The 13,921-nt window shown below is 43.3% G+C and overlaps 1 protein-coding gene across 1 annotated transcript in view; it reads right to left on the bottom strand.

The window, feature by feature from the left end:
• Positions 1-518: 518 nt before the first annotated feature.
• Positions 519-13,921, bottom strand: part of ptprbl (protein tyrosine phosphatase receptor type B, like) — an 88,660-nt gene continuing 75,257 nt past the window's right edge. The window contains exons 22-32 of the mRNA XM_077245538.1: positions 5,229-5,306; positions 5,032-5,049; positions 4,688-4,769; positions 4,510-4,600; positions 4,337-4,413; positions 3,940-4,074; positions 3,729-3,851; positions 3,482-3,645; positions 1,242-1,377; positions 907-1,027; positions 519-775 (exon numbers count right to left, since the gene is read on the bottom strand). Of these exons, the coding sequence (XP_077101653.1) occupies positions 753-775; positions 907-1,027; positions 1,242-1,377; positions 3,482-3,645; positions 3,729-3,851; positions 3,940-4,074; positions 4,337-4,413; positions 4,510-4,600; positions 4,688-4,769; positions 5,032-5,049; positions 5,229-5,306 (1,048 nt within the window). The 3' untranslated portion in view covers positions 519-752. The remainder of the gene's footprint in view (positions 776-906; positions 1,028-1,241; positions 1,378-3,481; positions 3,646-3,728; positions 3,852-3,939; positions 4,075-4,336; positions 4,414-4,509; positions 4,601-4,687; positions 4,770-5,031; positions 5,050-5,228; positions 5,307-13,921) is intronic.

Genomic DNA, 13,921 nt, shown 5'->3' with positions numbered 1-13,921 from the left:
TCTCCTTCCATCCTGTCTAGCTTTTAAAGTTGAGACACTGGTGGCTATGTAGGATCTTTATTTGGCTTCTTCAGACTCCTGGATAGATGTGGAGTCAGGAGGGAGTGACAGGTCTACTCATTTCATTTGAATATCATGCCTTTTACTGTTACTTATCCTGACGAAATTCATCTTCTCTTCCACCAGGTTGACTGGGCAACTTCCTGGAGAGATGGATGTTCACCACTGCTGTCTTCAATATCCAGACAAACCTCAAGAGACTGGCTTACTGGCATTTCTGGCCTAATCCGTCCTCACAGGACAGCACACGATTCACAGATATTGCTGGCTTTTCACAAACTCCTTTTGTTCCTCTTTTGACAGTCAATTTGATTAAAAGTGTTTGCAAAATGCATAAATGTAAATGTATTGATCCTTGATGTGGGAATAGAGATATGTCAAATCAAAGACATTCAAACGTACCTGTGACAATGCTGTTTCAAGCTTATATCTGCGTGGTACAGGAAAACACTTCATACTGTTGTTTCATAATATGTTTATTCATATAAAATAAGCTTTTAATTAGTGATGCATATTATATTACGCAAGTTTAGCATAAACTCTGAATTAATATTGAATAACATATGTACATGATATAATTCTGTTACATCTAGGTATAAACATAGCATATTACCTTCATATAAAATTCAGATCAATTTTTACATGCGTGTTTGACATTAAAGTGTTTGACCTCTTTTTTATCCACCTGCAGATCAACGTTTGGAGTAGATCACATCTGTGTGAAGAAACACACACTATCAGATGAGACTGAACAGACCTGGTCATCACACACACACACACACACACACACACACACACACACACACACACACACACACACACACACACACACACACACACACTAACCTCTATGCTGATCCGGATGCACATTCTCATAGATGGGATACAGGAGGTTTTCCTGTTCACTGCGCAGTTTTCTGGCACGCAGCACGTCACGCACACACTGATAGAGGTACGAGTACTGGCACTAGAGCAACACACATGACAAATATCTTTGATTTCATCTCTTTATATACATATTCTAATACAAGTCTACCGATAATGAGAGTTAGTTGACATGCCTTTGACAGTTTGCTCATAGTTAGAATGTCTGAAGTGGACCCTGGAAATGAAGTGTTGCCCGTACGTGTAGTGTGTGTGTGCAGAAGCAGCCGTGTGTGTGTGTGACGGACGAGCCTCACCTCTGTCTGCACCATGTGTGTGCGATGAAGCCTCAGGTCGAACACAGAGCTGTAGATGTCCACTGTGTCCCTGGTGTCGAGCTGCTGAAGGACTCGGTCCAGGGCGATGAAGGTCCCGGTGCGGCCCACTCCAGCACTGTCACACACAAACACAACACTCACTCTTACAGCATTGCTGTTTCAGATATGATCTTTCATGTAGTGTGTAATAAAAGCTGTTTGTGAATGTAAAAGATCACAGTGCAGTGATTCTGAACTGAAACGAGTCGTCAGTAATTCAGTCTTACTTCCTGCTGAACCTGCGTGGGTTTGTAACACATTTGCATAATGCCAGCCTCTGGTCTTGATTGGCTGTACAGCGTATCTTTGCCCCGCCCTCAAACACTAGTTTATCTGAGACTGGAAGAGTTTGGTTAGTGATGTTCATGTCGAGAAGACGCTGTTTTCTGTTTTCTGCTGCCAAAGCAAATCCACTTTGATGAGATTGATACAGTAAAACCCACGCCATCGTTACTGTTCATATCACTGTGAATCAAGATTCAGATATGATAATGAGCATTTGGTTTCAGACCAATCACAACAGACTCGGCCATCTGACCAATCAGAGCAGAGCAGCTCTCAGAGAGGCGGGTTTAGAGAGACTGAATCCTTGATCGAAGCGTTTCAGACACTGAGAGAAAAGAGCTGATGCTGCAGTGGATATTATGAGAAAATTAAAGTGTTTTTGAGCTTGGATGCATGTGAACCTGTTGTAGGGACTCCAAAACAAAATTAAGAACCTTTAAAATAGCAAAATAGGGGCACTGTATATTGTTAGTTGCGTTTGTTACTGGTCTGTAGCCCCTATTGTATCCGTTAGTTTTCTTATTATTCCTCCCGAATGGGAGTCTAAGGCAGCCCTATCAACGGAACATGAGAAAATGATGGAATTTAGCACACTTGTAGAGATAGTAATAATGATTTGATTAATTTTGGAGTCTCTAGGACCAACTCTATAGCACCACCACCAGTTCAAAAATTCACTTTTCTAAAGGTTTCTTAAATTTAGTTCAACTGATTCCTCTGCCAAACTTTAATCAAACGAAACAAAAATTGGTAAGCTTCATCGGAACCCTGATCTGAGGGTCCACACACCGCAGGACCTGAAAAAAGGCTAGTTTTGCATATAACTTTTGAACAGTTCTTCAGAAAATCATGATGGAATGTCTATGCCGAATCCATGGATACCGATTTTACCAGAATCGAACGAACCATTGGGCTACTACCATTTTGAATTTTGTCATAAATTGCAATATCTTTTTAAACGTTTTCACATATCGGCACAAAATTCGTTAGATATCATTATTGCCATGCCCTGAAGGTACCTGAGAAGTTTGAACACAGCGCCACCTAGTGTTGTAACATATAACATAGTTCAAAAAAATTTTCTTGGTTCATTACTTTCCTTCATTTATGCCAATTCCGACAATATCTAATTTCTAATTTTCCAAAAATGTGACTGTCCGCCATATTAAAGCGAATGAAAAACACTTGTTCTGCAACTCCTCCTAAATTTTTTTCCCAATTTTGTCCAAAATCGGCTCAGGTGATCTTCGGACCGAGCCGCACAGAAATGACTGAACAGATTTTTGATATCCACTACTGTAATGATATCATTTGAACTTATTTAGTATAACATATGGTGCATTTTTATTCAAAATCTGTGTTAATTCTCACGTGAACTGTGGAAGTTCGGCATCTGTGTGAACATACGTCTTCCCAATGGCTCAACGAGATGAGCGACAGGCATCTGACCCAGAGATAATGGGTTTGAGTCCTACATGTATGTGGGACAACTAAATAAAATTGTATGTAATGTTGTTTCATTTCAATTATTTTATTATCTGGGTAAGCGTTGTACTACTCTTTCTTCCTCTTGGATTAGAAATATGTGTTTTTGTTAATTCTGGATGGATGGATGGATGGATAGAGCTTGGGCTATGATCTATATCCCTACCTGTGCTTTGTCACAAGCATTTCAATCTGTGCAACTGACAAATAAACAACTCTTGACTATTGAAAATTAGCATATGTGAGGAAAATCTATGTGCTTGCTGAAGTACACTAGATCTCCACGAGCAGAACTCTATATTCTGTTTTCATTTACTTTTACAGGCCTTTGGACATACAGCAGTCTACAGACACTTCTGGTGGATTCATAGACTGTGATCAAGGTAATGTGTGTGTGTGTGTGTGTCCACCTGCAGTGCACTACAGTGGCTCCTGAGAAGGGCGAGCGGTTGATGTAGTCTCTCACGGTCCTCACGAACTGAATGAGTGACTGCGTGATCTCTGGCACTCCGTGATCCGGCCACACGGTGTAGTGGAACTGACGCACCACCCTGGAGTAGCTCAGGTGTTCCTCCTGCACACACACACACACACACACACGTCACACCTGCGTTACCAGTACAGTTGATCTCGAGGCACAGAGACGGTTATACCCACATTACAGATCTTGAACTCTCGGATGGTCCACTCCGGCAGCACAGACTCCGACTGCATCTGGACTATCAGATCTCCGTAGTACAGCGGCTCCTGGTCGAACGGCCAGTAATGGTCACACTTCACCTAAACCAGAGAGAGGAACTCAAACTCACTGAGATGATGCCAGAAGACCCTCATGAGCAGAGCGATCATGTGTGATCATAGCACATACCCTTCCTTTCTCAACACACTGAGTCACCATGACTATGTTGTGCACATTCTGCTCCCACACCATCTTCCAGAAGTCGTCTTTAGTGCCGGGTAAAGGTCCCTGAGTCGCGATATACTCCCGTCGGAAGTTATTGCCCTTTAAAAGAAACCATGTGATACGTTTGGTCAAGTGTCATTGGATAGTCTTGGACCGATACTTTCTCCTTTAATACAAACGCTATCTACCACTATTTACTGTATTTTTAATGATGAAATTGTCAAAATGTTTAAACTGAAATGTGTATTACTTAATTACACAACCATGTTAAACTCACAGAATGCATGCTCAAAAATGTAATTATCGCATCTAAGACATCTGCCTTTTGTCATTAATGTACTTGCATAAGCAAAGATCTTACAGGAATATAGCTGGCGTTAATATAATCTGAGCAGGAGTCGTCGTCAACATAGGACAGCTTCACTCGTGTGGAGTCGTCTGTGCCAAGAACACATCAAAATAAACAGCCGTTTTAGTAAAACTATATTGGAATAATATTAGATATATGAGATACAGGTACTTGTATAGACGTACAAGGCAGTATATTGTTGTAGCGATTTTTGCCTCTGTTTTCTGGCAATAACGCCGAGTCTTGAGGTTGGTTACGCCCAACATCCTTCAGGTCCTGAAAGCAGAACAAAGAGTTACTGTGTGCAATCTGAAACATCAATCCTTGTGAATATCATATTAAGAAATAAGGAGGATGTTTTACCTCATATTCCTCAGAAAGGAGGTAGTTGGAGTCTGCTCGAAGTTTAGTTAAATGGGACTCAAAATTTGAGGTGTTGATGGGGCTGTATTTGGAAAAGACAACACTATCTTAAAATAGACAATGGAAATATCAGAGCTCATTCAAAGAACATACATTATGCTGAAAGTATCATTTTGAATATATGCATTTCCAAAAATACTCTCAGCTATAATACATAAATATAACCATGCATAAATCTAGCATAACGTAATGCTAAAAGGCTGCAACTGTTATGTGATTTAGGATAAGCTTAATGCGGTGAGCTGTTCCTATGAAGACCAGCGTGATGTGATGCAGTTCAGTACCTTGAGACACGCCGGTTCCTGAAACACAGAGGCAAAGAACAATTCATGCTTCAGACTCAATCAACGTACAAACTATAGTATTTATAAAAGTATAATATGATTCTTCCTGATAGAATGAAAATATCTGTTTTAGAATGAAAATAAAAGTAAACTGCTAGTATAAGCTTTAATGCTGATATAAATGCGGTGGTTCGTACCCTCTGACAACAACATGTGTTCCTGAAGATGGTCTTTCTCTTCTCAAACTCATTCTGACCACAGGCTCTTGTGCACTCCTGGAAAACACACAAACCCATCATCGCTAATTAATGACTTCCTGATACTTCAATTATATCTGAATACATGTCGCTCTGTCTCACAGCTGATGAGACAAAAGCAAATACAACCCATTATAACCAGTGATGCTGTCTACACTGGAAACGCGCGATGAGACGCGTCAAATCGCAGACAGTAAACTGATATTTCTGACGTACTTCTGGTACGAAGGACGAATGGATTTGCACTGGACAGCTTCGATCTGTTGCTGCGGTGTAGACATGTCGTAAGGCTGCGTTCAACTCCACTTTTAGACGTACACTTGTAAACTTAAGTACGTTAAACTTCGTCAAGTGGATGAGGGAAGTTTATTTGGACAGACCCTCAACCCCTCAATTTTGACAGAGGGAGCGAGTCTACTCATATGTACTTATTTGGCAGATCCATAGACCACAATGCAACACATAGACCAAAATGCTCTATAGACATGACGTCACAACAGCAACTCCCATAGCAGATTCCAGGTGATCAACAGCTTAGGGCGTTAGTAGTGTGAACTTGTGTAATGAAAGCAAAGACGTGTATCCTAGTAAACGCAGGGAAGTTAGAGGAGCATAAAAAAGTGTACTTAAACGCAGCCTAAAGGCCCCGATATACTTTGAGCAAAATTTAAAAATGAACTGATGTGACATCATTCTGAACAAAATCAGGCAAAAACGAAGTTTGTTTTGTGTTCGTCTCGGGAGTTTAAAACAGTTTGCCAAAGTGAACTTTCTGGAAAAGTGTGCACTGGCTGGTAAACACCTTCGAATTTCCATTGGTCTGTGATGGTGATGATGTAATAGGTGGCTGTGGCTCTGGACTCCGCCTTCTTTGACGTGTAAATCTTCTCGGTTTATTTCCTCTGTTCAGTCCATCGAGGTCAGACGCCAGTACAAACACTGGAGAGCTGCTTTAGTAGAAACTGAAGTGTAATTCTCATTTAAAAGCAACACTGACACTATTTTTCATGTTTAATATTGTACAGCTGTTTGGTTTATTATATAAAGAGCTGTATGAATAAACATGGCGAGACTTTACTGGAGTGCTGAATTGCTGAGCTTGTGTGAACATGTCCACATCGCTACGATCAGGTACATTCGTAACATGCCGTTTTCTCACAGCTGTCATTTTAGTTGTGTTTATTATGTTATTGAGAGGAAAGCACACAGCACATATTTACATATTCTTCTAAACGGTGCTCTCATCAGTGAGGAACATCAAGATGTTCGCTAACAGTATATCGCTGCTCACATATTACAAACTTCATTTGAACGCCTAAATGAATGAGTATATCGGGGCCTTAAAGGCACACTATGTAATTTCTCGCCGCTAGAGGTCGCTAACTCAATCAGAGGCGTAGCTTGATGATGCGTGTGTCCGGCTCAAGAGCAGTGGAGCGTTTATGATCCCGCAGACGAACTCTTCCACTTCTACAGGTCACATATGTGGAGTAACAGTTTAGAGACATTTGACTGTGTTAACCCTCTGGGGTTGGCGGTATCGCGGGCGATACCAGCTCACTTTTTTTCTTATCAGTGCAAAAGAGACTCAAAATACTCTGTTGATTTTGATCTTACATATAAGTCTTATACATAATTCAAAACTGTCAAATGTCTTCTTTTATTTGTGTACACTCATGATAAAAACAAAATGTTGTGTTTTTCATAAAATAAAGAAAATAAACATGATGCACGTTCCGCCTTCTCTCCCAATGTGAGGTTCATTCTGAAACGCGACAGAAAATGATCTGTAACTCAGCTTATGTTTGTCAGACAGACTTTAAATGTATGTCTTTACAAAGCTTGGAATCTCTATTTTTAAATGATGTAAATTATATCAAAAGCAAATATTCTCTGTTTAAGTAATCAGTATGAAAGCAACGACATGTATAGTTTCTCAAACGCTTCCTAATTAACTCTAATGTGACCACACACACACCCGCGCAAGAGCGATTGACATGCAAAAGATCCACGTGAAGGAGCAGACCTGAAAACGCCCTGACTTCAGTAGCCTAACGTTACTCCTCTGCTTTACATCGAGTTTGGAATCTGTATTTGTGCTGTGTTGTGCTGAGCACCTTGGATTTACCTCAGAGGAAATAGAATAATTATTTTTTGCGATTTGAAGATGAGAAAGATTTTTAAGGTAAGACATCCACTCATAATGTTATTGTTATATACATTTTACATTGCGCAACTAGTCAAACCTGTGCCAGACTAAAACGTACGTTGTGAAATGAGATTTGAGTAAAAACATGAAGCCTAATTCTAAATTTATATACATGTACACGACACGAGGATAATAAAACAAAGCATGATATACAAGTATCTTATATGAGTGTTTACTCAAATATGGTGAATATTATAATGTTTAGTAAAGTGTTTACTGTTAAATACTGTGTTTGTGGATATCTGCTCAGACGTAGATATGTGGTAACAATAATGTTTCATAGTTTGGAGCGGCTCGATCGCTTCAGTAAATGTTCTCTACACGTGCTGTGAGTTTCAGTCAGTCGCACTGTGCGTTTGTAAAGCAAAACACGCCAAACAATAGGCAATAGTCACTTTTCATCAATTTAATTCCTCCTTGATGAATAAAAGTATTGATCCATTTTATTTATTTCCCCCAAAAAATAAAATAAAAATTCTCACTGACCCAAAGTTTTGAACGGTAGTGTTTAATGTTACAAAAGATTATTTTTCAGAAAAATGCTGTTCTTTTGAACTTTCTATTCATCAAAAAATCCTGAAATAAAAATGTAAATTAATAATGTTTTCAACATTGATGATAATGAAAAATGTTTCTTGAGCATCAAATCATCATATTATAGTGATTTCTGAAGGATCATGTGACACTGAAGACTGGAGTAATGATGCTGAAAATTCAGCTTTGATCACAGGAATAAATTACACTTTACTATATATTCACATAAACAACAGCTGATTTACATTGAATATTTCAATATTCAATATTACTGGGTTTGTTTTGTATTTTTAATCAAATAAATGCAGCCTTTGTGAGCATAAGTGACTTCTTTTAAAAACATTAAAAATCATAACAACCCCAAACTTTTGAACGGCAGTGTGTGTGTATATATATATATATATATATATATATATATATATATATATATATATATATATATATATATATATATATATATATATATATATAAATAAATATATATATATATATATATATATATATATATATATATATATATATATATATATATGTATGTATGTATATGTATATGTGTGTGTGTGTGTGTGAGTGAAAAATCTAAAATGTATTCCCAGAATCGTGCAGCCCTGTAGTTTGTCTTGATATCAACATGTTTAAAGGTGTTTATTTATTTATTTTTTAGAAAGGGACCAGATGCCACTGGATGAGTCCTGCTTACTTCAACATTCACATGAGTCTCTGTACATGAACATGGTAAAATGAAAAGTCAAACACCTTGGACATGACAGGTATGTAGGCTACTCACTCTTTCTCCACAGAGCAGCTCTGTGGACATACGCATCTAGAGCCCTAACTGGGCAGAGCAGATTTAGTTTCTCTTGTTCCGACGTCAAAAATGGAGGACAGAAAGCCTGCAGTACAATAGGCCTGACCACGTTAGTAGGAACCTTGGGAACATACCCCGGTCTAGGGAGGAGGAAAGCCTTGACCATGCCGGGTGAAAATTCCAAGCACGTGGGAGAGACCGACAGAGCTTGAATATCTCCTATTCTTTTTAATGAAGATATAGCAAGAAGAAATACAGTCTTTAGAGTGAGGAATTTCTCAGAAACTTCTTCAATGGGCTCGAACGGTGCTAGAGAGAGACCTTCTAGAACAACCGCCAGGTCCCAGGTCGGCACCCTCGTGTGAACTGCTGGCCTCAGCCTCAGAGTGCCACGAAGGAAACGGGTTACAAGTGGGTGTCTCCCGAGAGAAGCTCCACTCAAAGGGACGTGGTAGGCAGATGGGGCCGCCACATACACCTTCAGTCTGGAGTGGGATAACCCTGTGGAGAAGCGCTCCTGAAGGAATTCCAGCACTGCACCCACTGGGCAGTTAACTGGGTCCAGCTGGTGTTCTCCACACCAAGAGGTGAACATTTTCCACCTCAAGGCATATAATTTCCTAGTGGCCGGAGCTCTGGAGTGGAGGATGGTCTCCACGACCTCAGTCGAGAGACCAGATTCTATGAGCTGGGCCCCCACAGAGGCCAAGCCCACAACCTCCATAGATCTGGGCGGGGGTGAAGTATCGACCCGCTCGCCTGAGAGAGAAGGTCCCTCCTGATCGGAATCTCCAGGGGAGAGCCGTCGAGGAGAGAAATTAGGTCCGCAAACCAAACTCGGGCCGGCCAGTACGGGGCTACTAACAGTAGACTGACCCCGTTCCGGCGAACCCTCTCCAGAACTCCTGGGAGCAGAGCAATCGGGGGAAAAGCGTACAGGCGTGACCTCGGCCACTCCTGTACCATCGCGTCCAACCCCAGAGGGGCTGGAGGACTTAGGGAAAACCACAGTTGGCAGTGTGATGTTTCCCTGGATGCAAATAGGTCTACCTCGGCACGACCGAAATGTTTCCATAGGAGCTCCACCACCTCGGGGTGGAGTCTCCATTTCCCAGGCCTCGGCCCCTGCCTCGACAGGATGTCTGCCCCCTGATTTAAATACCACGGGATATAAATCGCCCTCAATGAAAGAAGCTTCCCCTGGGACCATAGAAGGATCTGGCGAGCCAGCTTGTATAACGGGCACGAACGCAGACCCCCCTGATGGTTTATATAAGAGACCACCGATGTGTTGTCTGACCGGACAAGAACATGATGACCTCTCAGGTCTGGGAGGAAGTGTTTCAGAGCCTGAAACACCGCCAGCATTTCTAGACAATTTATATGCCATTGAAGATGATGGTCCTGCCACAGACCCTGAGCTGAGCGACCACTCATGATCGCCCCCCAGCCTGTGAGAGAGGCATCCGTCGTTAGTGTTACACGACGACACGGAGCCCCCAACACAGGCCCTTGGGACAGGAACCATGGTTCTTTCCACATAGCCAGGGCACGGAGACACCGTCGCGTGACCTTGATCTTAAGGAGCGGGTTTCCCCTCGGGGAGAACCCCTTGGTCCTGAGCCACCACTGCAGTGGTCTCATGTACAGCAGGCCACAAGGTATAACGTTGGACGCTGCTGCCATCAGACCCAGAATTCTCTGATATTCTTTTACAGTGAGTGACTGGCCTAGCTTTGCCTGTTTGACGGCTAAGAGAATCGAAGATATACGAGCAGGAGACAGACGTGCCTGCATTGTCGTCGAATCCCAATCCACGCCCAGAAAAGTGGTCCTCTGTACTGGAGAAAGCACACTCTTCTTGGTGTTGAGCCTCAACCCCAACTTTTTTATATGGGCGAGTACGACATCTCGATGCCGAATCGCCTGATGCTCCGATTGAGCCAGAATCAACCAATCGTCGATATAGTTTAAAATGCGGATGCCCTAGAGTCGCAGCGGAGCCAGAGCTGCATCCATACATTTCGTGAAAGTTCGGTGAGACAGTGCTAGGCCGAACGGAAGAACCCGATATTGGTACGCTTTGCCCCCGAAAGCGAACCACAGGAACTTCCTGTGTTGTGGAAGGATGGAAATGTGGAAGTATGCGTCCTTTAGATCTATCGTGACAAACCAGTCCTCGGACCTGATCTGTGACACGATCTGCTTGAGAGTCAGCATCTTGAACTTGAGCTTCCCTACTGAGCGATTTAATAGGCGCAGATCTAAAGTTGGACGCAATCCCCCATCCTTCTTTGGAACGATGAAATATCGGCTGTAATAACCCAACTCTCTGCTGGGAGGAAGAACTCGTTTTTTAGCCCCCTTCAGCAGAAGAGTTTTCACCTCCTGTTCCACAACCAGAGCCTGCTCGGGGTCCACCAATGTGGGAAGAACCCCTCTGAAGCGTGGCTGGCGTGATCTGAACTGAATCGCGTACCCGTGCTCGATAGTCTGCAGGACCCACTGAGATATATTTGGAAGGCTCTTCCAATCCGCCAAAAATTCTACTAAGGGTACCAGTCTCTCGAGACTGGCCTCTGGAATATTTTGAGTGGCAGACACAGTGCCCTGTAACGGCGCACCGGCAGGGAACAACTGGTCTAACTGCTCCACACCGCTCCTCGGAGCGAGCGACCGTCCCTCGGGAAAGCGCTCGCGGGGACAGTCTACGCCCCAGCACGCAGGCGGGGTTGGCAGAACGGGCCCCTGAGGGCACAGAGAGAGAATGGGCGCCGTGTACTGCGGCGAACACCTTTCTCCTTTGGTGGGGACCACCCTCAGTACCCTGACGTCTGTGGCGTCAGGGCTTCTTCTTCAACGAAGTCTTCCTGGCGACAATAACCGTCCTCAGATCGGCTATGCCCCTGGAAGACCTCGTCTGAGAGCGCCGCGCCTCGGCCCAGTCTTGCTGGGGAGGAGCACGAGACGCGACGCTCCTTTTCTGTTGCGCCCTGTGCGAGGAGCTACTCAACGGCCGAGGCTGCTCTTTGCCAGCAGCCCCAGGGACATGCACCCTGAGGGGGAGGAACTTCTGGAGCGCCGCCGCCTGCTTTTTTTCTTCCCGAAACCTCTCGATGACCGTATTTACAGAGTCACCGAAGAGGCCAGTGGTCGACAGCGGGGCGTCCAGAAGGAAGGATTTCTCTTTCTCCTTCATGTTAGATAGATTTAACCATAAGTGACTCTCCGTTGCCACCAGGGCTGCCATAGAACGGCCTACTGATCTGGCCGTCTACTTGGTGGCACGGAGAGAGAGATTGGCTGCCTGACGTAACTCTCTTAATACATCAGCACTCATTTCCTCCCCTTCACTAATGTCTTTCAATAAATCAGCTTGATAAGCTTGTAAAATAGACATCGTGTGTAAACAAGATGCTGCCTGTCCAGCCGCCGAGTAAGCTTTGCCCACCAGAGCCGAGGTGTTTCTTAGTGGTGTGGTGGGCAACGCCGGTGTCTTAAAGGACGATGCCATGTCCGGAGAAAGGTGGCTCGCCAAAACTTCCTCAGCCTTAGGCATCGCCCCGTAGCCATAAGTTTTAGCCTCAGAAATATTTTAATATATAGATGTCTGTTGTGAAAATATTCTGGACGAAACCGTTTTTTTCCATGATCTGGACACCTCGGTGTGGAGATCAGGAAAGAATGGCAGACACCGGCGTAGAGGTGCAGCGCGAGATGGCAAAAATCTCTCATCCAACTTACTCTTAGATCTAGACTCCTGCCTATCAGCTGGCCACTCAATGCTTAATTTTTCAACTGCACGAGTCAACACCTCTATTAGCTCCTCACTAGCAGGAGACTGAAGTGACGAGTCCCCAGTCTCTGCAGTATCCACACTTTCAACATCCAGTTCCTCAGAACTGGATAGCTGAAGTGATGGTGCCTCAGCCCGGGCGGAAGAAACCGCAGCGCGTGCTTCCAAACCCAGATCTGAGGCGCTGGATCTACCAGGTAAGGGCTGAGATAGGGCAGAGCCCGTCTCAATCCCCGCTGATAGATCCATCTGCGAACCCCACGATTGAAGCCTCCGCTGTGCCTCGGCAGCAGCGGGACCCGAACCGCGGGGAGCGCGCACCGAACCACTCTTCTCGAAGAGGGCTCGACGGGAGCGGAGCGTTTTCATAGACATACGCTCGCAATGCACACAATGCACACTGGGCATGCTGCACTCCCATACAAACAACACACAGATCGTGAGTGTCCCCACCCGTGATATAACGTGGGCAGGGATGAACACACTTTCTGAACTGCTGTAAGGAACTCAGCTTTTTGGAAATATTAATAATCAATAATATCTTGTTATTATTAATTATAAATATTTGGGTCAGTTAATTGGATTAACTTGATGTGGCTGAATTAATATTACAATCAATTAATCAGTTCTTCCAACGAACTCTTTTGATTATTAATTTATTCTAAGAAAAGGGTATCTTCCATGGCCACAGAAGAATAATTATTTCTTCGCCTGTACTTGTACTTTGAGCCAGTAGCAAAAACCGTGATCGTAAAGTGACTTGTATTGCAAGCAAAACAGAACCAAATACATATTATGTACAAGTTTTATTAACTAAATATAGATATTTATATGAATATAAATAAACTAAACAACATACACACATGAATACATAAATAGGTTAGTGATAGGATGAAATTGGAAACCGGAAGAGGGTCTATGAGAAGAACCATCAGAATTTCATTTTCACATTTCATTGAATTGAATACTTGCATTTGTAATGGGAACAATTCTTGAAGTTGTTGAAAATTGAAGTCGTTGATGGTTCCGGCAGTGTCAAGTGGAAGTTGGTTGAGCGTTCTCTTTCTCCAGGACCGCATGGCTGGTTTGGGCAAGGCCTGGGACTCTGTTGAGGCCACGCCGAGCACCCAGGAGAAGTGAGGAAGTCGGAAGGATGGGTGATTGGAGTCGTTGTTGGTTGGAGTCTTTGTTCCAAAACTCCTGAGATTGTCCTTGGTTCTTTGTGAGAGAGAGTCTTCTCTCTTTTCCATGAGGCCGGATCTGGTTGGAATCGAGGCCTGCTGGGC

This window comes from Siphateles boraxobius, unplaced genomic scaffold, assembly GCF_051911475.1.
Source record: "Siphateles boraxobius isolate OS27281-9 unplaced genomic scaffold, OSU_SipBor_1 102, whole genome shotgun sequence".
Taxonomy (NCBI): Eukaryota; Metazoa; Chordata; class Actinopteri; order Cypriniformes; family Leuciscidae; genus Siphateles; species Siphateles boraxobius.
The sequence above is the reverse complement of the archived record's forward strand: the minus strand, read 5'-3'. Positions and strand labels throughout refer to the sequence as shown.